The sequence below is a fragment of the Hyperolius riggenbachi genome, chromosome 11, assembly GCF_040937935.1.
Source record: "Hyperolius riggenbachi isolate aHypRig1 chromosome 11, aHypRig1.pri, whole genome shotgun sequence".
NCBI lineage: Eukaryota > Metazoa > Chordata > Amphibia > Anura > Hyperoliidae > Hyperolius > Hyperolius riggenbachi.
In genome coordinates, this window is record NC_090656.1 from 118,626,942 (window position 1) to 118,654,286 (window position 27,345).

At 40.9% G+C, this 27,345-nt stretch overlaps 1 protein-coding gene across 1 annotated transcript in view; it reads left to right on the plus strand.

Moving 5' to 3' along the window:
* LOC137537858 (mucin-5AC-like) overlaps window positions 1–27,345 on the plus strand; it is a 343,296-nt gene that overhangs the window by 45,076 nt on the left and 270,875 nt on the right. The window contains exons 3-9 of the mRNA XM_068259808.1: window positions 919–981; window positions 6,897–7,158; window positions 7,246–7,360; window positions 14,112–14,196; window positions 15,990–16,096; window positions 21,404–21,620; window positions 26,541–26,666. Of these exons, the coding sequence (XP_068115909.1) occupies window positions 919–981; window positions 6,897–7,158; window positions 7,246–7,360; window positions 14,112–14,196; window positions 15,990–16,096; window positions 21,404–21,620; window positions 26,541–26,666 (975 nt within the window). The remainder of the gene's footprint in view (window positions 1–918; window positions 982–6,896; window positions 7,159–7,245; window positions 7,361–14,111; window positions 14,197–15,989; window positions 16,097–21,403; window positions 21,621–26,540; window positions 26,667–27,345) is intronic.

Sequence of the window (27,345 nt, forward strand, 5' to 3'; positions counted from 1 at the left end):
CTGTGAAAAAATCTAAAATGCTGAGTTTATCGGGGAAACTGCAATTATTAGAGAATGATGCAATGTTATAAAAAAAGCTATATACCTGAATATAAAAATATGATACTATTTTCTTTGCTACTAATGTTCTATTAATTATCCGTATTACACAACTAATTTATTATATCATAAGTTTTTTATTTTCGCTTCAGTGTCACTTTAAAGGTAAAATCGTTAAACCAATGTGACATTCTATAGCCCTGCAAAGTCCATGCATTTCAGCAGTTTATTACAGATTACTAGTTATGTGTTAATCTTCAAGCCACATGCAGCAAGTTTTAAATCAAGATGATACTATCTACTAGCTAACTTTAAAACAAAGTAAACTGTTTTAGGACAATTAAAGTGGATCCATGATAAACTTTTACTCATTGCATAATTGTGTTCCTTTCATATAGTTTATAGGGCATTCCTCAAGCCAAATACTTATTTGTTTTGTTTTAATACTCTAATTCCCTATAAACTAAATAAGCCTCACACACAGCTTCTCCAGAGAGCATTGGCACTTTGAGCCTTAGTAGCAAGGGCTTATGGGAGCTCAGTCTGGGCAGGAGAAGGAGGCAGTATTACTAGCCAGAGATTTCAGAGGCAGAGGGGAGGAGGGAGAAGGAGAGAGGAGGGGGTTTCACAGGCTGAGGGCTGGAGATACAGATCAGCTTGTGTGTAATGTGACAAACAGAACATGGCCACTCTCATTGTATCACAGGAATAAATAATCATAAACTTCTGAAGCTGTTTGCAGCTAGATTTGCTGTGTAAACTATCTAAACTTTAGATAAGATACAGTATATAGACAAGTTACTTGTTATAGTTAGTTTTTCATCTCGGATCCGCTTTAACCAGTCTTTGTCTATGTTTCCTGTATGTGTTTTATTTCAGGTTCTGACACACCAGGTCATGCAGTTGTCAATGCGGGGGCAATACCACAGCCGACTCCTTTACGTAGGTTAATTAAGCATTTTATTGTCATTGTAGGTTTTTGTATTTTTCCCTTTCTATATAGTAGTGGTGATGGGAAAATATTGCTATAGATATAGAAACATTCAAAATATTCTGTTGACTCTATTTTGTTTTTCTTTTGATTTTTCACATAGATCAGAAAATATTTTTAAAGATTTTCTGGAGACAATGGATATAGTTCCCTAAAGACCCAATCACAGAAAGAACCACTTATAAAATAAAATATTCTCACTTCTTTTATTGGAGCACAGTGTGCAGTGTCAATGCACTGTGGCATGCATTTTTGCAGATGCATTTGCTATTCATCAAAATTTATGTCAACCCAACTGCAATGGAAATGACAGTGTGTTGTGTTCAGATGTAATGCAGCATACAGAGTGTCATGTGAATAGACTCTTATATGATCTTTCTATGATTTTCCAAATCTTTAAGGACTCTCACCAAGCCTGGATGAAGCAGATAAAAAGAGTGCCGGACTATGCCGGCATAGGCTGCAATGTTCAAAGCCGTAATTAGCGGCTATAAACTGTAATAATAAAATAGCAGGCTTTAGCCACTTATTGCTACTATTTACCATTTACATCCACACATAACCACTATTTACCCATTTATAGTCACTAATTGCGGCTTTTAACATTGCCGTCTGTGGCGGCAAAAATATTGGGGGTTAGGATTGGGAGGCAGGGATCTTTAGTGTTAAGAGTGTGTGGGTGGTCCTTAGAGTTAATGTTAGGCACCAATGTAGTGTGAATAGACTGCTGAAGGATCTTCCCAATCTTTAACCACTTAACTCCCCGCGGTACGAATTTCTCCCTTTTTTCCCCCCTAAAAAACCAAGGGACGGAGAAAACCGTACCTTCCGCGCTACCGCCGCTGTCCACGCTCCCGCCGCTCGTGCGCGCACTCCCGCCGCTCGTGCGCGCGCTCCCGCTGCTCGTGCACACCGCCGCCTGTTCGCCCGGAGATCAATGAACGGTAAAAATCCATTCCCGTTTGTTGATCTAAGCCCCCGCAATGATCTGCTGCTTCTTTGAGAAACAGCGCGATCATTGTGATTTGTCCAGCCTCGTAGTGCTTCCTGTATGCGTCCTTCCGGACGCTTACAGGTCGCATGTAAACAAACTCACTGTGGACATCTTGTGGCCAAATAGTAAAACTACACCTTAAAGCATTTTACATATACAAATACATTAGTTTTACGCAATAAATTAACTCATTACCTCCCACACTCCCCAATTTTATTTTTTTGTAATTAAAAAAAAAATACAATAAAAAAAACCATAAATAGTTACCTTAGGGACTGAACTTTTTAAATATTTATGTCAAGAGGGTATAACACTGTTACTTTATAAACTACGGGCTTGTAATTAGGGATGGATGCAAAACTGAAAAAAATGCACCTTTATTTCTAAATAAAATATTGGCGCCAAACATTGTGATAGGGACATAATTTAAACGGTTTTATAACCGGGACAAATTGGCAAATACATTTCATGGGTTTTAATTACAGTAGCATGCATTATTTAAAAACTATAATGGCTGAAAACTGAAAAATAATTTTTTCCCACATTTTTTCCTATTTTCCCATTAAAACACATTTAGAATAAAATAATTCTTGGCATAATGTCCCACCTAAAGAAAGCCCAAGTGGTGGTGAAAAAAACAAGATATAGTTCATTTCATTGTGATAAGTAATAATAAAGTTATAGAAGAATGAATGGAAGGAGTGCTGAAAGGTGAAAATTGCTCTGGTGTTCAAGTGGTAAAACCCCTCAGTGGTGAAGTGGTTAAATACCTTCACCTATTCTGGACCTGTAAAGGCTGGTACCCATGTTGTGACTTTTTGCTCGATTTTTCTGATGACTGGTGATTTTTTGCATGATGAACGATCGTGGATACGTGCGTGCAATTAACCAAACAACTGTCACTGTGGATTAGATCTTTAAGATCTCCAACGACTCCAGCGAAAAGTGCTGCAATCATCTGACTTCCTTTGCACCTGTCATGTGCTGTCGCATGATGTGCCGCGTTTCCGTGGGTAGAAAGATGGATTGGGGAACGCTCGTTCGTCGGGAGGTGTCACCGGGAAGTTCTCCGATCCATCTTCCCTCATTTTCCAATGAGTATCCATGGAAAATGATCCACATGAAATTACAGGGGAGGAGATTTTTTTTTTTAAATTTGACTTCAGGTATTATTAATATTTATTTATTTATTTTTGGGAGGGGGGGGGTAGACTATGGCATGTTTCATGTTTTCATAAGTATTGTAAGTAGTAATAGTTACTTGGGGTAGGCACTGACTTAAATTAAGGGTGGTATCTACTATGGGTACAGCAATCAATAACAAGTGGGGGAGGAGAAAAAATTGAGCTTTGCTAGTGTGGCCTGTGAGAAGGCTAAGTATCATATTCACTGAAAAGTTGATTTACAAAGGATAAACAGCAGTGGGGAAAGCTGGAGAGTATAAGTGATCCAGCAAATCTAGAATTTTAGAAATTTGTTTTTGAAACAATTGTACAGTGATTCACCTTCAGACTTCAGCTCAGTACCCAATGGGAGAGCTGTTGCCGATGTCAATCCTCCAAGCAGGTACACCACTTCTGCCACCACACTGTAAAACAAATAAATCAGACTGCACACTACTGGCTCAAACTTTCATTCAAATTTTATTACATCATGCACATTACAGGCTAGCAGCTGCTGCAGCTGAAAGTCTGACTGACTGACACTAACAAATTACACAGGCTAATAGCTAACTATAACACAATATAACAGTAGTGTAGTGAAAGTGTTTCCACTCAAAAACGCTGGGTTTCACAGTGTGATAATGCACTTGCTTAGCCAAACAGCACTGGAGTGTCTCTCAGTGTGCAGTCACAAGCAAGGACGATCATGGCCCCCCTCCTTATTTATTGTATTTATAAAGCGCCAACATATTACACAGCACTTGGCACTTTGCACTTTGCATTTGGCACTTTGCACTTGGCACTTTAAATTAGCCATATTTCAGAAAAAAAAACCTTGCGCTTCCTATTTACTTCATTACATTAGCGTAAGTAGTGCTAAAGTTGAATTTCAGTGGAAAAATTGTTACATTTCCAGTGAAATTATCTGTGAGTCAAACAACTAATTTAGCTTTCCTAACTGCAAATGATGTCAGGGGTTCTGAGTTAGCCCTGCCTCCTCAGGTAATATGCCTGGAGCCTCTGGAAGTTTGGAATAGCATTCTCCTCTTTAAATTGACCCCACAATGAGTTCGATTTTCTGCTGTTGAAGAATAGTGAAAACGTTTAAAAATGTTAGTGATGGAGCAAGCCTGGAATGGATTATTTTAAATGAATTACTATTAATTGTCAAATATGTTCAATAGTTGCTTAGAGGATAATAGAGTATAGCAAGGATTGTTGAAAGATAGTGGTCACTCAGTCAGGCTGATGATTTACATGTGAGGACCTCAAGAGGCTGGGCAAAGATACAGTGCAGAATTTAAAGACACCGCGGCTCAAACTCACAGATAGCCAATGGATTCACACAACACCTCAAAAACAAGATTCTTGGTTCTGCGTATTCACAGACGTGTGTGTAAGCCCTCAGCCAGCATTGGCCTGGCCTTGTCTTTACATTTTGCAGTATAGTTTGTGATATTGCAGTCTCACCATTTGTTTGGTGAGGTTTTGAAAATTCTTGCCACTAATGTCATAGCTAATCAGCAATAGACCCCAATGGGAGTTTTAAGTTGGGCTCCTCAAGCTCTCCATGCATAACAATTGATGTGGAGCACCAAAACCAGCCAAGGATATCCACAGTGTCAGATACACAAAACAAATATTGAGGTGATCATTACTAGCATAACACAATTATTATTATTATTGTTAGTTATTATTATTTATTTGTACAGCGCCAACATCTTACGCAGCGCTGTACAGAGTATATATTGTCACTTAACTGTCCCTCAGAGGGGCTCACCATCTAATCCCTACCATAGTCCTATTTCTATGTATGTATCATGTACTTTATGTCTCATAGTCTAGCGCCAATTTTGGAGGAAGCCAATGAACTTATCTGCGTGTTTTTGGGATGTGGGAGGAAACCTGATTGCCCGGAGGAAACCCATGCAGACACCGGGAGAACATACAAAAATGCTTGCAGATGCTGCGCTGGCTGGCATTTGAACCGGGGACCCAGCATTGCAAGGGTCCACTGTGCTGCCCTAACACAATAAAGAGCTAATACAGTAGTTGAAAGTGGGACCTCAGAGCATTCTCCCTATTGCTAAGCCACTATTTGCCACCTGGCAGGCAACTTTTTAACCATCTCCGGACCTCGATAATTGAAATGTATGCACTGTTGTGATCCCCTTACAACTGCCAGGGTCATAGATTTCAATTATCCTGCCGCATGCTCCCACCGATCAGGTCGCACTCTCTCCGCCTATATATATGATGGCAGAGCTGTGTGAATTGGTCAGGAGCCGATTTCATTGGTTCCTGACCCTGTCATCACTGTAAGCCAATCCCATTGGCTTACATTGGTGGACAGCGTCAGGAGCCAATGAAAGCAGCTCCTGATCTGCACACACAGCTTTGCTGTCACAGGGACAGCAGAGAGAGGTGACTGCAGGGATGGAGGAGCGGCGTGACCGGCAGGAGCGGCGGGTATGTGCGGTGATTCGTTGGGAGGCGACGTTCTTTGGTACCAGCAGTCTCTGGACTTTAAGGGGGCAGAGACTGCTGGTACGGAAGTAGTTAAAAATGTATTGCAGAAGACTTGATAAAGGGCTCTATTAGGCTCTATTAGGCTTTAGAGCATAATACATTAATAAAAAAAAACAGTTTCACCTACTTGGAATATGGTGCAGTGTTGTTAAAAAAAAAAAAAAAAAAAAAAAAATTATATATATATATATATATATATATATATATATATATATATATATATATATATATATATATATATATATATATAATCTGAAAATAAGATATGATACTGTTTTCTTTGCTCTTAATGTTCTATTCCTTATCCATAACTAATGTACAATTATATCATAATTTCTTTTGCTTCAGGCTTGCTTTAAGAAGGTAATCACAAGATAAAAGAATAAGCGTGCACCATCCGTCCTTCAACAAGTTTACTGGCGTGATATAGCAGTCTTTATACACAGTTGTATGCTGGACACATCAATGTACAATACAGTGTGCAAGCGGTGTCATACCGGGCAAGTCTTACGTGATCGGATCAGGCAGGGTGGACGGTGCAGGAGATGGGTACAGTGGTACGCGTGACAAGTGTCTGCTAGACGCAAAACGTCCGTCGCTCCACCGCTTTGAGCCTCCACCCACCTCCTGCACCGTCCACCCTGCCTACACTGCTGCGATTTTGGAGCAATCGCGATAAGTGGTGCTATGCATGCTAATCGCGATCGCTAATCGTGAACCGCCGGCAAACCGCTGCATGTAACACATTTGCAGTTAACGCTAACCGCAAACGCGCCAGTGAGAACACTGCCATGTGTTACACGTTGTAGCGTTTTTTTAAAAAACCAACTAATCAATCCTGGCTGATCGCCGCCTCTCCCCGCCCCTGTCAATCTTTCTTCACAGAGAGGGGCGGGGGAGAGGCGGAGATCCGCCGGCTGAAAGCTCTGCCTCCAGGAGCAGCAAAATCCATGACCAAGAAAGTCCAGGATTTTGCAGGGGGATTTGGGGGGTATAAGCGGGATAGCGGCGGTTTAGTTCTTAACATGTCTGCAGGTTAAAAAAGTGAATTTAGACTCGCTTCAGAGTCTCTTTAAGTAGTGTATCTAAGTAAACTAACATGAAACAACACATCTTGAATAAAAATGAATTTCTGTCTGCTGTAAAGGTCATTGATTTTCACTTTTATTCTGTCATACAGCACAGTTCACAAGTCATAACGAACAAGTCTGCAGCACCTGGGGCTCTTTCCACATCAGAACATTTGATGGAGATGTTTACCACTACCCCAGCAACTGCAAGCTCGTGTTTGCCTCAGATTGTATGAACAGCCAACCTGATTTCAGCATTGTGGTCCAACGTACAGGGGAAGATGGAGTGCCAAATATTAGCCATTTTTTATTTATGGTCCATGGTGTGGTGATCGAAATGACAAATAAATCAGTCACAATGGATGGACAACCGTGAGTGTCTTCTTCACTAGCTGATGATAGTGTGTGTTTTCTAGAAAAGGAAAAATGAAATGACCTTTTATAAATCTGATCTTGCAGAGTTATTGGGACACCAGTTGAAAAGTTCAGGGTCCGTATTGACAAACTGAATAATCATCTGAAAATTACTTCTACCAACATTTACTTCATGTGGAATGGAGAAGACAGTATGATGGTAATTATGATTCTGTTACATATGGTTACCTGTATAGTCTGCAACTGACCCGTTACCCACTTGGCTGATGGTTCTCTTACCTGCATCCGAATTGCAAGTTTTTGACTTTTTGACATGCAACCTGACCTGCTTTTTCCTTTTCTACCACACCGACCCATTAAAAGTGTAATGGTAAATTTGTAAAAAAAAAAAAAAAAAAAAAAATGAAAGTTATTTGTATCCACCACAAAGCCAAGGAAGTCAAACACATTGTTAAGTACATTGGCTCTTGGGTGCACACCAAGACTTTTCTGTGTTGGTGGAGGCACAAAATTAACCATTTCAGCCCGCAGGTTGTTTTCACCTTATGGACGAGAAGAATTTTCACATTTCAACGCTCCTCCTATTCAGTCTCCAATAACTTTATCACTACTTATTAAAACAAAATGATCTCTACCTTGTTTCTTTCGCCAACAATTAGGCTTTTTGTGGTTGATTTTTTTTTTTAGTAATTAATGTTATTCTTTATGCATTTTAAAGAGAAATATAGGGGAAACAACAAGAAAAATACACTATTTCATCATTTCCATTCACTATGGTTTTAAAATAAACAATGATACCATACATAAAACCCACACATTTTATTTGCCTATTTGTCCTGGTAAACTCAACATATGTCCTGGTAAACTCAACATATGTCCCTAGTGCAATGTATGGGAATAATATATTATTTGGAAATAAGGGTGTATTTTTTTCTACATTGTGTTTTCCATTCTCTTATTGTTCCCTAGTAATAACTGCAAGACTTTATATGCAAATATAACAGTAATATACCTTCATACATATTTAAAAAGCTGAGTCCCGTAGGTAACTGTTTATGTTGTCTGTTTTAGATTCTTTAAATTTGTTTTATTTTTACAAGCTTTTTATTTTGGTACTGAATATATGAAAATGAAAAATAATATTGCTTTTGGTTCTATTCTACATCTTATCTCTCTTATACTGGGCATACACGGCATGTCTGCGCGTGCGCACGGACTGATTCCCGCTCGTCCCCGCGGGCACTTCCTTCTAAGCGCTTATCAGGGGATCGAACCGGGAATTGATCTACGCGGTGATCGGACATATCGGAAATTATCAATCGAGCCATCATCGGCTCGATTAGTAAGAAGAATCTGGGCCGTGTATGCCCAGCATTAAAAGGATACCCCATATACCCCAAATGTCATCTGATAACTGTCTGGGCCTCCAGCATGCCATTAACGATGAAGTGTCCATGTGGCTTTGTACAGGGCAATTTTTCCACAAAGTATTCTAGCTCCATACTTTCTTTCCATAGTCCCAGGAGAGTCAGTACATGTGAAAAAAGCCACACATGTCACCATTGTGGAAAGCGAACAACCAGGGATATTCAGATATGGGTGTTTTGTAAGCTACCGACTCGTGTAGTTTTGCTGAAACTTTACCTCATAATATTGAAAATGACATTTTTCATGATGCATTGAGTTTGTTCATACCTATTTTCTATGCAATATGGGTTCAAGCTATAAGATGCATCAAAATGTATTCTACAGCTCATTAAGATAAAAATGAGGCCACATATGCATCATTTGAAAACAATCTAGATGCACAGCAGGCAATTATTCTCAAAGTACATCTATGGCATTTTTTGCAGTTATTTTTTTGCAGGAATTGTTATAGAGTCATTCTTTCTTTCCATAGTCCCAGAAGAGTCAGTACATGAGAAAAAGACCACACATGTCACCATTGCGGAAAGCTAACAACCAGGGATATTTGAATATGGGTGTTTTGTAAGCTGCTGACTCGTGCAGTTTTCCTAACATTTTCCCAAACTTGACCACTAAATTAAAAATCACAATTTGCTAAATTTTAAATTGACATTGTTACCTAATATATTTTCATATGACATCAGCCTAAGCTTTATATCACCCCAAAATGACATAAAGGACTCATCTACCGCTATATTCTTTCCAGGCATGTAGACCTCTTTCAATTTGTCACTTAGATAGCATAAAAGAGGCCTCAATTTGAAAAGGCGGTCATTCGCTGGATCGTGTGGGTATGCTAGGGTATGCTAAGTAGACATTAGCAGTGTTACAGAGTCTAGCCCAAGGACTCCTTGCTGAACAGGTGCTGGCTTACTGAACAGGAAGAGTCGAGATCAAATGCCCCTGGACTGACAGTATCCTAGATCTCCCCCCGTTCCCAACATAGCAGGTATTAGATTGTAGTCTCCCCTGAGGACAGTTAGAGAAGTGATGGCAGGGATTTAAGTGTAAGCTCTTTGAACAGGCAGCTCAAAGATCACTGGACTGCCTGTTTACTGTCCCTCCATTCCCTGATGTGCAAGCTGTGTAGCAGGATGAATGTTCAGCAGGCTAACTGCTACTGCCACCTAGCTGTCCACAGCCTGCCCCTTGCTTTCCTGGTGCCGTAGGCCACGGCCTTTGTGGCCTAGCCTGAAATGGCAGAGATTTGAACCTAGGTCCCCTGTGTCAGAGGCAGAGCCCTTAACCATAACACGATCAGACATAATGCTTTTCACAAAAAAAAAAACACATTTGAATTGAATAACATAATAAGAAATGGACACAATTGTGCTTTTCCACTCTAAAAAAATCCACCGGAAATTCAGCAGTAAAAATCCGCACACAAATGTTTCAGGTCTAGTGGAAATGGAGCCCAAAATTCCGATTATAATTAAAGCCAAATAAGTGTTTACGACAGATAGAAAGATATTATAGTTCTCAAATAAATGACAACGCACACAGCAAAGCACCCACATACCTGTCCCCTTCTGCTTCACACTGTGTTACACATAATTAAAACCTAAGAACATTCTATAACAAGAATGAGTTAGCAGGACTAGTGATGCTCAGTGCAGCACTACACTATAGCCCTCACCCCTCATAGTGGCTCCATAATTAATTTGGCAAGGGAAAGGCCCAAACTAGTGGCTTTCTGCATGGGTAGGGTCACAGCCAGTAGCAGCTGTATTCTAAATCAACTAGTGAAGTTTTAAATCAGATTTTTGCTTAAGTATTGAATTTGAGCAGTTACATTAACCCTCTAACCCTCTACATTACCCTCTGCCTAACCCTCTGCCTAACCCTCTGCATTAACCTGGCTGCCTAACCACCCTTAAGGACCAGGCCATTTTACATGTAGAGGGCAGCGGTGTTTGGCGGGGTCAGGCAGCCGAATCCTCAGTATAGATAGCTAGGCATGGTATCCCCAGTGTAGCCAGGTATCCCCCGTATTGCCAGCAGCCTTTACTCACCTCCCAGGCTCCAGCGATGAGCAGCTCTAGCCCCCTCTGGTCTGGCCGGCATCCCGCTTGCACTGCTGCTAAGTCCTGGGTCGCGGCTTGATGACGTCATCAAGCCAGGAGCCAACACTTGAGGCAGAGCGAGTGGGGATGCCGGCCAGAGTGGAGGGGAGCAACGATCCCCAGAGGAAGGTCAGGAAGGTGAGTTCCCTTCCTCTTCTTCCCCTCAGACCGTCACTGCCAATAGTTATCACTACTTGACCAGCGATCGTAGTGATCACGTGATCAGGAGCCAATCGCGATGGCTCCTGATCACTCTCTCGGGGAACCCTCTCGAGCAGGAATGACAGGTGGCATAAATCCTAAGATTCATCAGAGTTAGGCAGCCACAAGTATGGTGTAGGATTTACGCTGCACAGTCCCCAAAAGATTAATAAACTTTAAACAAATCTTATTAAACCATTTTATGTTTAATTTGTCACTTTTAAATGAGTGTGCATGCATGCAGTGATACAAGCATGAGTGCTGGTAATAGGGGTGTGCATTTATATGTGTGGGAGTGCACGTGTATGCGCATGAGCATATAGTGGTCATTTTTAATGCAGGTCATGAATTTCACATCCTGGAATCTACAAGAGGGATTTTTAGGACATGAAATTCACATTCTGATATCTTAAGTGGTTCAGCTCAGTTGCTCATATGCAATTCACTTTTTCTCCTGAGTTACAGTATATCTTTTTCATCTATTTAAATTAACTTTCCAGCACTTTTCAACTAAAAAAGTACTGAGAAGTAGGTGAAAAAGTACTGTCAATGTTATTTTGCGCATGTTCTTGCTTTCTGGTGGCTTTAACCACTTGACGTAGCTTCTATCTCTAAGTGTGCATGCTGGACGTAGGAGCCACCGGGGTTCACGGGGCCGGTACCGCTGGGGTGTGCGGGCTGCCCGCAATTGTTCTGTTACACATCCCCTCTTCACTTCCTGTAAGTACGCTTACAGGAAGCCAAAAAAGAAAAAAAAATTGACTGTGGCCATCTTGTGGCCAAACAGTAAAACTACATCTACATACATTTTTATTAAAATCAATAGACATTTTTACATTTAGAATTTAACTGTTTACCTCCCACACACCCAAGAGAGTATATTACTAATATGTTTTTAAATTATAAGCTCGTAAATAGTGATGGACATAATTTAAATGGTGTAATAACTGGGACAAATAGGCAAATAAAATACATGGGTTTTATTTATGGTAGCATGTATTATTTTAAAGCTATAATGGCCGAAAACTGACAAATCATGATTTTTTTCCATGTTTCTCTTAATATTCCCGTTGCAGTGCATTTAGAATAAAATATTGCTTAGCAAAGTGTACCACCCAAAAAAAGCCTGATTGGTGGCGGAAAAAAAAACAAGATATAGATTATTCCATTGTGATAATTAGTGATAAAGTTATTGGTGAATGAATGGGAGGTGAAAATTGCTCAGATGCATAAGGTGAAAAAAACACTAAAGGCTGAAGTGGTTAAAGACATCCTATCAACAAGTTTAAAATTATCACCTTGGAGAATATTCAGGAGAAAAAGTGAATTGCATATGGCCCAATGTGTCTTACTTCAACTTGTTCTAAACCCTGCTGCGTTCTTTACCAAGTAATCCATCATTCTGGACAGCATGACACAATATCAGTTCACCTCAGACTCCAATTTAAGTTACTATGCTTTTTGCCTTAAAGCTACTAAACAGCATTTGGGCAATCTACACTGTTGACCTCATGTTAAAATAAATCCATAAAAGGGACTACACAAATTTGTATAACTCCTTCTCTCAATCTATTAGGTTTACTCATACAGGTGCGTCTCCAAAAATTGGAATGCCAAAAGTTAATTTATTTCAGTTAAAATATATATAGTATAGAACATTTGTGTAATAAAGATTTTTTACACAGAGAGTGATATATTTCAAGCATTTACCGTATTTATTTTCATTTCACTGGTTTAGGCCTGCAGATTATTAAAACCAGTATTTAAACCAGAATTGAATTCAGTATGTCAGAAAATTAGAATATTACCAATAAACCCCCCAAAAAATTTTGATTATGGAAAAGTAGGCCTACTGAAAACGATATGGTTGAAAAAGGTGCCCTGGTTGTAGATAAAATAGTTTAAAAACAGTTTAAAAACCAAAAAAGGTTAGAGGTTGCTTACCTCAATGATGACAAATCTTTGTATAGACAAAAGATTTAATTGGTAGCACAGGCAACGCGTTTTGCAGGTCTAAGCCCGCTTCCTCAGGCCAATAGCAGTGCCAAGCAAGAATGTGAGCTAAGGGTGGCTCCCTTAGCTCACATTCTTACTTGGCTTGGCACTGCTATTAGCCTGAGGAAGGGGGCTTAGACCCGCAAAACGAATTGCCTGTGCTACCAAAAAAATATTTTGTCTATACAAAGATTTGTCATCATTGAGGTAAGCAACCTCAAACCTTTTTTGTTTGTAAACTGTTTTTAAACGATTTTATCTATAACCAGGGCGCCTCTTTCAACCATATAGTGCATCTTTAACCCCTACACGCTACCCGTGTGAGGGGTGGAGACAGAATGCACGTGCTCCTTGGGTTTTCTTTCCCAAGGAGAGCGACCACATCAGGTCCTCAGCGACACCCCCCCTCATCCCCCCCCCCCACCACCCCCAATGGAGTTGGGTTAATTTTCTCCACCTGCTTCTTGCGGTCGGTTGCCCCTCTGCAATCCACCTTTGTGAGTAGATACTTACCTTATACATTTATCAACTTGTCTCTATATACTACACCATCGGGCTCCCATTTTTGTTTCCTGTGTCTTTTTCTAGAAGGTGTCCTAACACCCAATACCCACTACAGGCCTACTGAAAAGTTTACATAAAATATCAGTATAATGATACAAAAACATAAAACGATAAATTTGAATTTACTGAAAATCTGTAGAAAACCATTTGACATAGGTTCAATCTATACATTTAAATTGGTATGTAAGCATTTCAAGGGCCTGATGCACTAACTAGTGGTAATATTGCTGTGCACAGGCAGCACACAGCAATATTACTGTTACTACCGGCAGTGTGTACTGCGAGTTATGCTATTAGTACGACCTGTGGCACTCAAGTAGCCCGATTATTGCTTTGGTAATGTGCATTACTAGCAAGCATTACCATTAGTAACGCTTATTACCGTAGTAACGCTTGCAGTACTTGAGTACCGTGGAATGTGCTTATAGCGTAACTCATGGTACATGCTGACAGTAGTAATGTTAATATTGCCATTCGCTGTCTGTGCATGGAAATATTACTGCATTTTTGTGCACCAACCCCCTAGTTTGGTATAGCTTGTTGTCCAATTAATTTTGTATTCTCTCTCATTGAGGTTGAGTTATCATTTGAAAGACTTAATTGAGTTGATAACAAACACTCTTTCTAACAGACATATTATCATTCATGTTTTTGGTATAGATAAAATTAAATCCCAATATATATGGAAATAAGACATGTGGACTGTGCGGGGACTTCAATGGCGTTGGAGGATTCAAATTTGAAGGTAAATTTCAAATAATATTCCACGAGCATAGAGAACACATAATTTGCATTAATACTGTTAATTAAAGTATACTCAAGGTGGCATGATGAGATAGACATGTGTATGTATAGTGCCAAGCATACAAACAACTAGGCTGTTGTTAGAACTTCACGTTTCACACCTGTATTCCGGCACCAGCAACTCATTAGTAAGAGCTGCAAACACTACTCTCATCACAGCAACAGGCGTCTTCAGAGTTAGGAGTTTATTCAGTAAACAGATATACAGATACAGTTCATTACATCTTAGCCAAGCAGTTTCTTCTTTAAGTCCATTTGCGTTACAAGCTCTTGACTAACATCCCTCATGAATGCTAGTCAGGTTATCTTCTTTCTATACTAAATTACATCTAAACTAAGTATATACAGCATACAAGATAAACTAACGAGACATAAAGAAATATATAAGTAAAGATTAAGACCAGCGGTGACAGGGACAGAAAGTGCCTCTCTGTACCCTGGCTGTGGGCTTTATACGCACCAGAAAGAGGTAAATGTGACCTCATCTGAGCCATCCCCCCAGAACCTACAATTGTCTCAAACCCCTCATGGTGTCATAATACCCACCTACTTGATTAGTATTCTATGAGCCCCTTGTCCTACATACAGGAATGTTATGTTGTATAAATATGGCCTATGTTGATTGTTCCCGTAGTCTATTTGTCTGGGGCAGTGTAGGCCTAAGACCTTGTACCAAGAACATATTCTCAGTATCTGCTTGCATCATCTGCTTCAAGCAGACACTGAGATGCTTCTGCCTGCATCACAAGGAACTCTACTCAAAGGTATACTCTGCGAACAAGCCTTTTACCTAAACCTCAATCCAAATAACTGAGGCCTACTTATAATACTTAAATTATAACAGCTGTGTTCCTTTTCTTCTTTTTCTACCTGAAAGCGTTAAATATTCTGGTCTGCAAGAGACAGGTTCTCTCCAGTTGTGACCTACCTTGTCAGACTGTAGTGTAACCAAACACTCACTAATGAGGAATTAGAGCCACAACTTTTACGTTGAAGAGAACAGCTTTTGAGTGCAGGGAATAAATAAAAAGGGTCAGCAGTTCATATTCATATGTTTTAGCTTCTGAGACACTGTAAGACTGTATCAGCCATATGAGGCAATACAGCATTAAACCTACTCAGTTAGCTTTTAAAAAGAACATAAAACTCAATTGGGCGGGGGGAGTTATGGTGGAATCTGGAAGTCCTCTTAAAAGTAAAACTGATGATAGAAAATAAGTCAGATACTTACCTATGGAGGGGAAAGGCTCTGGATCCTATTGAGCCATCCCTCTGCCCTCTCGGTCTTCTTCCTCAAGCACTGTCAACCCTGTTACAACCATTCGACCAACTGGCCGAATATACATGAGCCGATGCCATCCTGAAAGGCCTTTATGTGGAGGAATCAGTCCAAATATCCTGTCTGGGAAGCAGATTTGTTCCCCACTTTGCCTCCCATCCTGTTCAGGATGAGTTCGGTAGTGTGTCACCTCATGAGCCACTCTATACACGCTGAAATAAATGACTGTGTGTCTGTGTTAACACAGCCTGAAACTGTCTAAAACTATATACAACAAAGCACTTCCTGTACCATCTTATCTCACATGTAGAGATTTCCTTGCCCTTACTATTCATATTGCTATAACCAGTTCATTCAAAAAAGGAGAAAGACAGCAGTAAACCCATTAGAAACAATATTTATAAAAAGTGTTCCCTGAAGACTAATAATGAAAGTAACAATTCAATCTTGTTTAGGAATTGATATCAACGCAGAACAGTTTGGAAGCTTGCAAAAGCAGAATGGACCAACAGAAGATTGCCCAGATGTAGAGCCTCCTATACCAACCGATTGCACAGATGTGGTAAGTTTAAGTTTAATTAAAAGTTACTTATAAAGCAAAGTAACATTGTGATAGGACAGTGCAGATGTTTACACTAGAGTCCTGCTGGAATGCAAATACAAGGAGTAACAGCCTGCTGCTGGGAGTCAACCAGATAAGAGAATGCACCACCATTGTAACACTCTGCAGAGAAGAAGGTTGCTTCAACCAGATTTTCAGCTGATAAATTTGTAATTAATTGCATCCTTTACAAGAAAAGCTTCAATCTTCTGGAGGTGTAATCCCGGACAGCAGTTAAGATTTTATGAAAATGTAATTGTATTGGATCTAAGTCAACCAATTTTGATTGGATTTTGGATAACAAGTTTATTGGGAAAGAAGGCAAATTTCATTGGTCTGTAAGAGATGCACAAGATTCAAAAGCCAAATAGCTTTATACCTCAAAAAACTGTACACACAACTAGTGATGGCAGTGGTTCAATCAATTTGTGAAGAGATTGTGCTAAATTCTTATTGAAAGCAGGTGCTGAAAATTGGTAGATGGATCACTACTCCCCAGTCATCTTGAATTGGTGTTAAATTGATTGACACATCCGGTTGTCATCACTTGATGTAAAGCTGGTTCTACTGGTATAAGACCTTCCTCTGTAGAGCTTGTCGGGATCTTCATTCATCACTATCCTAATCCAGAGCCAACTGTTCCATATGTACTGTAGTTCTTGTATGATTTCCTTGATGGGTTTCAGTGTCAAGTCACGTGATCTTTCTGCCAGTCTTCCTTTCCACTAAGGATACCAGTGGAATCAGTGGAGTAGCTAAGGAGCTATGGGTCCTGGAGAAAGTTTCACATGAGCCCCCCCTAAGAACTCTATACATAACAATTGATAGGGCGCACCAAAACCTGCCAAAGACAACCACAGTATCAGAGATGGGGAAAAGTTTGTTAATGATTACTGCTATTAAAAGCATCTATAGAAGTGATTATTACCAACACAGGACCAATAAAGAGATAATACTGTATTTGAGGGAGGGCCCTACGGGGCCCCTTCTGGCCCAAGGCCCAGATGCGGTTACAACCTCTGCAACCCCTATTGCTACGCCACTGAGTGGAATGAGCCTTCTATTTCACAGCACTTTTTTTTTTTTAAACCAAATACTGTAGTTTTGTTTTGGCGTGTAGTAGATTATCTTGATACAAATGCCATGACCACCATGCCAGCACTATTACTTCCATAAACCATGGTCTCCTAAGCCCTGCAAGTTCTTGACTTTTGCTGTATTTCCAGGGTTCATATGCAATTCCCTTTTTCTCATAGAATATACAGTGGCTTGCAAAAGTATTCGGCTCCCTTGAAGTTTTCCACATTTTGTCGCATTACTGCCACAAACATGAATCAATTTCATTGGAATTCCATGTGAAAGAACAATACAAAGTGGTGCACACGTGGAACGAAAATCACACATGATTCCAAACATTTTTTTTACAAATCAATAACTGCAAAGTGAGGTGTGCGTAATTATTCGGCCCCCTGAGTCAATACTTTGTAGAACCACCTTTTGCTGCAATTACAGCTGCCAGTCTTTTAGGGTATGTCTCTACCAGCTTTGCACATCTAGAGACTGAAATCCTTGTCCATTCTTCTTTGCAAAACAGCTCCAGCTCAGTCAGATTAGATGGACAGCGTTTGTGAACAGCAAATTTCATATCTTGCCACAGATTCTCGATTGGATTTAGATCTGGACATTGACTGGGCCATTCTAACACATGGATATGTTTTGTTGTAAACCCTTCCATTGTTGCCCTGGCTTTATGTTTAGGGTCGTTGTCCTGCTGGAAGGTGAACCTCCGCCCCAGTCTCAAGTCTTTTGCAGACTCCAACAGGTTTTCTTCCAAGATTGCCCTGTATTTGGCTCCATCCATCTTCCCATCAACTCTGACCAGCTTCCCTGTCCCTGCTGAAGAGAAGCACCCCCGGAGCATGATGCTGCCACCACCATATTTGACAGTGGGGATGATGTGTTCAGAGTGATATGCAGTGTTAGTTTTCCGCCACACATAGCGTTTTGCATTTTGACCAAAAAGTTCAATTTTGGTCTCATCTGACCAGAGCACCTTCTTCCACTTGTTTACTGTGTCCCCCACATGACTTGTGGCAAAGTGCAAACGGGACTTCTTATGCTTTTCTGTTAACAATGGCTTTCTTCTTGCTACACTTCTATAAAGGCCAACTTTGTGACGTACACGACTAATAGTTGTCCTATGAACAGATTCCCCCACCTGAGCTGTAGCTCTCTGCAGCTCGTCCAGACTCACCATGGGCCTCTTGACTGCATTTCTGATCAGCTCTCTCCTTGTTCAGCCTGTGAGTTTAGGTGGACGGCCTTGTCTTGGTAGGTTTACAGTTGTGCCATACTCCTTCCATTTCTGAATGATCGCTTGAACAGTGCTCCGTGGGATGTTCAAGGCTTTGGAAATATTTTTGCAGTCTAAGACTGCTTTAAATTTCTCAATAACTTTATCCCTGACCTGTCTGGTGTGTTCTTTGGACTTCATGGTGTTGTTGCTCCCAATATTCTCTTAGACAACCTCTGAGGGCATCACAGAGCAGCTGTATTTGTACTGACATTAGATTACACACAGGTGCACTCTATTTAGTCATTAGCACTCATCAGGCAATGTCTATGGGCAACTGACTGCACTCAGACCAAAGGGGGCTGAATAATTACGCACACCCCACTTTGCAGTTATTGATTTATAAAAAATGTTTGGAATCATGTATGATTTTTGTTCCACTTCTCACGTGTACACCACTTTGTATTGGTCTTTAACGTGGAATTCCAATAAAATCGATTCATGTTTGTGGCAGTAATATGACAAAATGTGGAAAACTTCAAGGGGGCCGAATACTTTTGCAAGCCACTGTACGTTTTCATCTCCTCTTTAAAGTAACTTTGCACCCCTTTGCAATTGAAATAGTACCAAGAGTAGGTAAAAAAGTATTATTCAGGTCATGTTGAGTACTTTTTTGCTTGTTGGTAGTTCAAAGGGCATTTTGTAAAGTAATTGCATGTGGACCCCGGTATGGAAACCTAGCTACATTCCTAGGGATGTAAACACAAGTAATAAGGCAAGAAGTGTATCAAGTCGACCTTGAAAGAAAAAGAAGACACAAGGAGGGTACCATAGGAGCTCAATATAGTGTAAGAAGATTTAAGATGTGGAAAATATTTAGTAACAAAACAAGGTACTTAAAAACCTGGGTTTGCGAGAATGCAACCACTAACAGCACTATCACCCGGTAGGCAAGGGATCCCTCAGTAGGAAGTGTCACTCTCTCTAAAAAATTGCAAAGACCAAGGGTCGCATTCCTCCAAAGGATGGCAGTACTGATGAAAGCAATGTGGTCGGAGGTGCCAAAAAATATAAAGTATCTACAAACAGTAAATCTAGTGAAACTAGGCACTTCAAGTTCCACTAGGATTGCTGACAACAAGGCACAGTATTGGCCTGTAGCATTTTAGCTCATGAAACATGGGCCCATATGCAATTAACTTTTTCTCTTGAGTTTTCTCCAAGGAGATAATTTTTCATCTTCCATTTAAAATAATTTTCCAGCACTTTTCAACTAAAAAAGTACCAAAAAGTAGGTGAAAAAGAACTATCAAAATTATTTTGAGTATTTTCTTGCTTTCTGGTGGCTTGAAAGGCTTATTTTTGACAAGTTTTAACATATCTCCTAGAAGAAAACTCAGGTGAAAAAGTGAATTGCATATGGCCCATGTTGTCTTATGTGTAAGTTATTCTTTTTATAAGTACCAGTGTAGACATCCATATGTAGGTAAGTAATATCTTACCTTACCTTTTACACTGTTTTGAAATACTTTATATTCTTGTGTGCCACCAACCACATTGTTTTCACAAGTAATAATGCTATGTAGAAAGAGGTTTTAAAGTGGACCTGAACTTTTGCACAAGACAGAAGGAAAGCAAAGCGAAATGCATATTATATGTATTTAGAGAGTTTAGCCTGTCTAATCCCCCCTCATCTTTGACTAATCACAAGTGTAATTTTATCTCACTGCTGTGTCAGATGACTGCAACGGCAGAGGAGCTAATTGGTAAACACATGATTTTAACAATATGTCTGATTCCATGAAAGCAGTAAGTGGACACACTGCAGATGTATTGCAGGATTTATATCAGCTGTAACAAAGAAATGTGTTTCTTAAAAGGTTAGTATACTGTTGCTTATCTTTTAGAGCAGAGAGGGAGTTCTGAGTTCAGGTCTGCTTTAATGGGTTCTGAGATTCTCCTCTGAACATATGACCTATATTTACTCCTAAATGCATGCAGCACTTATGAGGTTTCAAATACAAGTTTCCATTTCCTGTCTGCAGATGAACCAATCTCAATTTGTATAAAATTAACGGTTGGTGGCAGGGGCGTAACTAGAAGTCCCCGGGCCCCCCTGCAAGAATTTGAGCGGGCCCCCCCCCCACCCTGGGGCCCGCTCATGGCCGTTTTGGGGGGGCAGTAGGGGTTGCAGCATGAGGGGAGAGCTTGGTAGCACGTCGGTGGAGAGGGGGGACGGTCCCCCCCTCCCTCACCTCGGGCTTTCCCCTCTGCACTCCCCTCCTGCCTCTATGTAAGCGTCAGCAGCGGCGGCGGCGGCAGCAGCTATAATTACCTCCATCCACCACCGGAGGTTGCCGATCCGCAACTGCTTCACATTACTTTCTGTTTTAACAGGAAGTAATGTGACGCTCTTTGCAGATCAGCAACCTCCCTGGTGAATGGAGTTAATTATAGCTGTTGCCGCGGCTGCTGCTGTCGCTTACATAGAGGCAGGAGGGGAGAGCCCGAGGTTAGGGAGAGCCCCAACGACGTGCTACCAAGCTCTCCCCGATGCTGCAACGCCTCCTGCCCAACCAAAATGACCATGACCGGGCCCCAGGGGGGCCTCGGGCCCCCCCCCGCGGGGGCAGGGGCTGCTTCCCCTATTGTTACGCCAATGGTTGGTGGGTTGTTGTAGTGCTATTATGGCTGTAAGTAAGCACATATTAAAGTTTCTGCCATGTCTAGAAATGTATAGTGAACTAAAAATTGAAATGTAAGATAATTTGTATTAAAATTAAGTTACAAAACTGCCAGTGGAGCTGTGAAATACATTATGACAATTTAAAATAACAGTTTATTTTTCCTTTCTAGCATATATCTTATTAAGGCTAATTGTTCAAATATACTGTATATTGCATATGGCACGAATAGTAAAACTGAGGATAAATGATCATGTTGGCCATATTCAGCACATGGTGTTTGTGTTTTAGGAAGGAATTTGTAGGAACACCTTAACATCACATGCACTCAGCAGCTGCAACAGCCTTTTTCAACCTATGGACTACATAAATGCCTGTGTGCAGGACCTATGTCAGTGCACCTCCAAAGACCGAACATGGTGCCTGTGCACCGGATTTGCAGAATATTCACGTCAGTGTACACATGCTGGAGGTGTCCCTGGAGACTGGAGAACACCAAACTTATGTTGTAAGTATAAAATGAATAGCAATGAAGAAAATAGAGTAAACAGCCATAATGCATAATGTGCAAAAGGTTAGAACTAAATAGGCTTCATTTACATGCTAAGTGATGCACTCCATCTGAAAATACTTTTTGTTTCATTTGGTTAAAACTCAAATAAATTCAGGAGAGGAGAAAGAAATATAACGATTCTCTGTAAAAGGAAATAACAAAAAAAATTAATGCAGAAATATTTTGTTTCTAACTTCCTGCTTCTAAGGTGTTTTTTTTATTGTTTTTTTTTTTTTTTTTAAATTAACATTTGTGTTGCAGTTACTGCTGCTTATTTGTATTCTATTTACTTAAAAACAGAGATTCAGTAAATATTTGATTCCTGGATTCCGATGCAATGTCACATTTTGGATGCCATATGTAATAGAGCAGCGTAAACCTGTAAAAGTTCCCTGTAATGGGTCATGGCTTGTTCTAGTCATTTCGTGCTACCTTTTTAGAGAAGACTCTACAATGAGGCATCACACCTCCCACAGCAATCGTTAAAGGGAAGGTCCAAGCAAAATAAAAAAATGAGTTTCACTTACCTGGGGCTTCTACCAGCCCCCTGCAGCCATCCTGTGCCCTCGTAGTCACTCACTGCTGCTCCAGTCCCCCGCTGGCAGCTTTACGACCTCGGAGGTCGGCGGGCCGCATTGCGTACGTTTTTACGCATTCCTGCTAGTGCAGGAACATTAACACATACATTTTTATGCATTACTGGTTCAATGCGTAAAAATGTACGCATTGAACCAGTAACGCATAAAAATGTATGTGTTAATGTTCTTATTTATTTTGCTTGAACCTTCCCTTTAAACAGCCCACTTTGTTGTGCAGTCCAGCCCTAAATAAATCCACCCAGTTTGTTGTGCAGTCCAGCCCTGTGTAAATCTGCCCAATTTATTGTGTAGTCCAGCCCTTTTGTACATTTATTAGGCCTTGTTCACAGTGCTCAGTTGTGTTACAGAATAATTTCGCATGTCAACTCACTGCTCATACAATTCTATGGGTCTGCATTGTAACGGATCACGTCATAAGGCTTTGCCTATGTCCTAGTCTATGTCCAGTCTCCATTGCAATTCACACTCATTATAACACATTATAAGGCATGTGTTATACAACTGACCACTGTTAACCTAGCCTCGAAATACTGTATATAATGAACATATGAGAGTTATTATTGTATTTATGTGGACTGGAGATGGAGAGAGAGGCTATAAGGGGGGGGGGGGGGGTTGTATCTAAAAAAGGAGAGAGAAGTGAGCGCTTCTATGGTGCAATACCTTTAATACAGTTTGCAAATTGTAAAACAATGCTCGTACAAGATCGCAAAAATTTGCAAGGATATCTCACATGCTCAATGTTCCACTCTTGGGATGTCAATCAAGGCCAGTGGGGGACATCAACAAGGGTATGTGGTGGTAGGTCTGGAGTCCAGGGAAGCTCTGAGTGCCGGGTTATAATGATGACGCATTTCGATACACCAGTGTGTCTTTGTCAAGTCAGGAATATTTGTCTAGTGTGCTATAAGGGGAGATGCAGGTGTAATTTGGATTGACCAATGATTCACCAACCTTACCACAGCCATGTAGTATGAGAGATGTGTTAATCGAAAAAGGGTGCCACAGTAATTTGGGTGCTGGGGAAAGCCGCTAGTAAAACTACTATTATTAACTACTATTGAGCATTGGTTAATACGAAAGTGGAATATTAGAAATTACCAACTCCCTCTAGTGAAGCCTAACCCATAACCGATTCCCTTGCTGTAATATCCTCCGATATCAGCACTGCTTTTGCCACTAAACTCACCCTCCACCAATATCTGTGCCACCTAATTCAGATATTTGTTGGATGCTGCCAATGCCCATATTACCCACTGAGCAACACTGTAGCCAAACTTAACATTTTGTGCTCTATGCAGCTTCCAATTTACCTGTGTAAGTATGAGTGCTTACCTACACAGTTTATAGCATTCAAAATCTGTTGGCCCTCATATCACATGGAAGTGGTAGAATTGGTCAGTCATTGGCCCATCAAAACTGGATGTGTGTATGCACTGTACGTCATGGTTGAAAACCCATCTAAACCCAAAAATGAAATGCAAATTCTGAAACAAGTCATTTTGATAAACATTATAAGGCTCTCTGCACACTGCAAATCCGATTTGCGATTCCAATTTACAATTGAAATTCCGATTTTCCCTGGATGCTATCAAAAGAAAAACGCAGAAAAAACGCAGCATGCAGTACTGATTAAAAATCGGAAATCTGAACCGCATGTGAAAATTGATTAAAAATCGAAATTGGAATTGCATGTAGTGTGCAGGGAGCCTAAGTGTGTCCTCCGGAAATTTTTTAAATTCAAAGCATATGTGTAGATGTGCCTCCAGCAGCTGTGTAACTATCCATGTAGGAACGAGTAAAGTGTACTCGTTTTTTGATAGCAGAGGAAAGTTCTTAAAATTGTTCATCATATTATTCCTGACCGTTAACTACCTCCTTCTCCTCAGTTCCTATAGTAATACTGTGATTCTGGGGAATGTTTTATGGCTTCTATTGTGCTTCCTACTTTGTGTGCCAGAGCCCACAGAGAGGTGCATCTACTGATGCTCCTTAAAGGGATACTGTAGGGGGGTCGGGGGAAAATGAGTTAAACTTGCCAGGGGCTTCTAATGGTCCCCCGCAGACATCCTGTGCCCGCGCAGCCACTCACCGATGCTCCAGCCCCGCCTCCGGTTCACTTCTAGAATTTCAGACTTTAAAGTCTGAAAACCACTGCGCCTGCGTTGCCGTGTCATCGCTTCCACTGACGTCACCAGGAGTGTATAGCACAAGCCCAGTATGGTCTGTGTCTGCGCAGTACACTCCTGGTGATATCAGCGGGAGCGAGGACAAGGCAACGCAGGTGCAGTGTTTTTCAGACTTTAAAGTCTGAAATTCCAGAAGTGAACCGGAGGCGGGGCCAGAGCATCGGTGAGTGGCTGCGCGGGCGCAGGATGTCTGCAGGGGACCATTAGAAGCCCCAGGTAAGTTCAACTCATTTTCCCCAAACCCCCTACAGTATTTCTTTAACCACTTCACCACTGAGGGGTTTTACCCCCTGAGCACCAGAGCAATTTTCACCTTTCAGCGCTCCTTCCATTCATTCGTCTATAACTTTATCATTACTTATCGCAATGAAATGAACTATATCTTGTTTTTTCCGCCACCAATTAGGCTTTCTTTAGGTGGGACATTATGCCAAGAATTATTTTTTTATAAATGTGTTTTAATGGGAAAATAGGAAAAATGTGGGGAAAAAAATAATTATTTTTCAGTTTTCGGCCATTATAGTTTTTAAATAATGCATGCTACTGTAATTAAAACCCATGAAATGTATTTGCCCTTTTGTCCCGGTTATAAAACCATTTAAAATATGTCCCTATCACAATGTTTGGCGCCAATATTTTATTTGGAAATAAAGGTGCATTTTTTTCATTTTTGCGTCCATCCCTAATTACAAGCCCATAGTTTATAAAGTAACAGTGTTATACCCTCTTGACATAAATATTTAAAAAGTTCAGTCCCTAAGGTAACTATTTATGTATTTTTTTTAATTGTAAATTTTTTAATTTTTTTTTAATTACAAAAAAAAAAAAAATGGGGAGTGTGGGAGGTAATGAGTTAATTTTATGTGTAAAAGTCATTTATTTGTATGTGAAAAATGTGTAGGATGTAGTTTACTATTTGGCCACAAGATGGCCACAGTAACTTTTTGTTTTAATGCGACCTCCAAGCTTCCTTCCGGAAGCTTGGAGGAAGTATAATGAGGCTGGACACGTGAGTTTTTTCTCACAATGATCGCGCTGCCCATAGGAGAGCAGCGGATCATTGCGGGGCTTAGATCAACGAACGGGAATGGATTTTCCCGTTCATTGATCTCTGGGCGAGCGGGCGGCGGCGTGTTTACTAGCGGCGGGCGGCGTGTTTACGAGCGGGAGCGCGGACAGCGTCGGGAACGCGGAAAGTACGTATTTCTCCGTCCCTGGTTGTTAAAGGATGGAAAAAGGGGCGGAGAAATACGTACGCGCGGGGGTAAAGTGGTTAAAGAGGAGCTGTCAGCTATACTATCTCAGAAAAACACATATATAGATAAATACTGGTTCTACTTACGTATGTATTGCATTGTCCACGTTTTGATTTTAGTGATTTTTCTACAGTAAAAAAAAAGAGAAAATCTTTCTTAGAATATCCCATTTTAACTGTGGCTATTTTAAAGCCAATCCTGATGTTATATCCTCCCTTACTCTCCTCTGCCTGATTTTGTATGTATTGCCCACTCTCCACTATAAAAAGTGCATTGTCTCAGCATGAAAAATATTGGCCAATCAGAGAGAAAAAGAGATGTGGGAGGGAAAAAAAAACAGGAGGGAAAGAGGCGTCAGACAATCAGGCTGCATTTGTTAACTCTGTGGGGATAGTAGAGAAGCAAAAAAGGACAACCCAGCATGCCCTGCAGCTTCCTTTGTGCATACCAAATTATGTGTGTACCAAATAAGAGTCAGGTAAACTGGGGAATGATCATTTAACTACAAGAAAAGTAATAGTAATTTTAACTTTTGGATTGCCTGGTTAGTATCCTTATTACTTGTTTACCAGTCAAAAATAAAGAATTGATTTTTGATTTTATGCCCGATAGTTACACTTTAACTTTAACATCAGGGAGTATCAATTTTCAGCAGTACTGCTCCATGCTAAGATAGTGTGTGGCAAGATTTATGTTATTTTATTGAGCATTGAGATTTAGTAAATGCCTAAATAATTATATTGTTCCCTAGAACAATGTTGTGTGTTGTGTCCTGATTATTAAGTCTGTAATGTTTTACCAGTGCTAAAACTTTCACTCTTGTCCTTGCAGCCAAGACATGCCCTTTTAACATGGTATACCATGAACATGGGTCTCCATGCCCCAATACGTGCTCCAACACAGAAAGGACAATGGTTTGTGATGATCATGGAATAGAGGGATGCTTCTGCCCTGAAGGTATCAGAATTAACTGATGTGAAGTTTTTATTTCCATTTTCACTTTAAAGAGACTCTGTATAGTAAAAAAGGGCTCCTGGGGGCTTCTTACCTCGGGAGGGGGAAGCCGCTGGATCCGATTGATCTGATCCCTGTCCTCCTCCGTCCAACAGTGGTGTCGCTGGGCCCCTCCAAAATATTACAGGCACAGCACAACAGTAAATGTTGCAGACGCTTGTGCGCCTACGCCACAGCCTGACAAATTGTCAGCTGTGGCTTCGGAGGGGCCCAGCGAGACCACCATGGGACAAGGAGGACAGGGGAAGCCTCAATCATATCAAGTGGCTTCCCCAATCCAAGGTAAGTATCCCCCAGGGGCCCTTTTTTCGATACGGGTTTTCCTTTACAGGACTCACGACACAAGACGAAATAGGCAAAAAAAAAAGTTAAATACCTGCATGAAATTTGAATGCACGAAGGATGCCATCCAAGCCCTCCGTGCCATTCTGCCGGGACCCCGCTGCTCAATGTCCCCCCTGGGCCGGCCGTCTCCTGTTACGTGGATCGGTGGGAGGCCCTAGAGCTGCGCAGCCGCACTCACGTCTATGCAGACTGTGCAGCCGCCGCCAGTTCCGGCGGTCATTTTAGTGGAGGCAGGAGAGCCCGACCCGGGCTGTGCGGTCGGGAGCCGGCCCGGGCG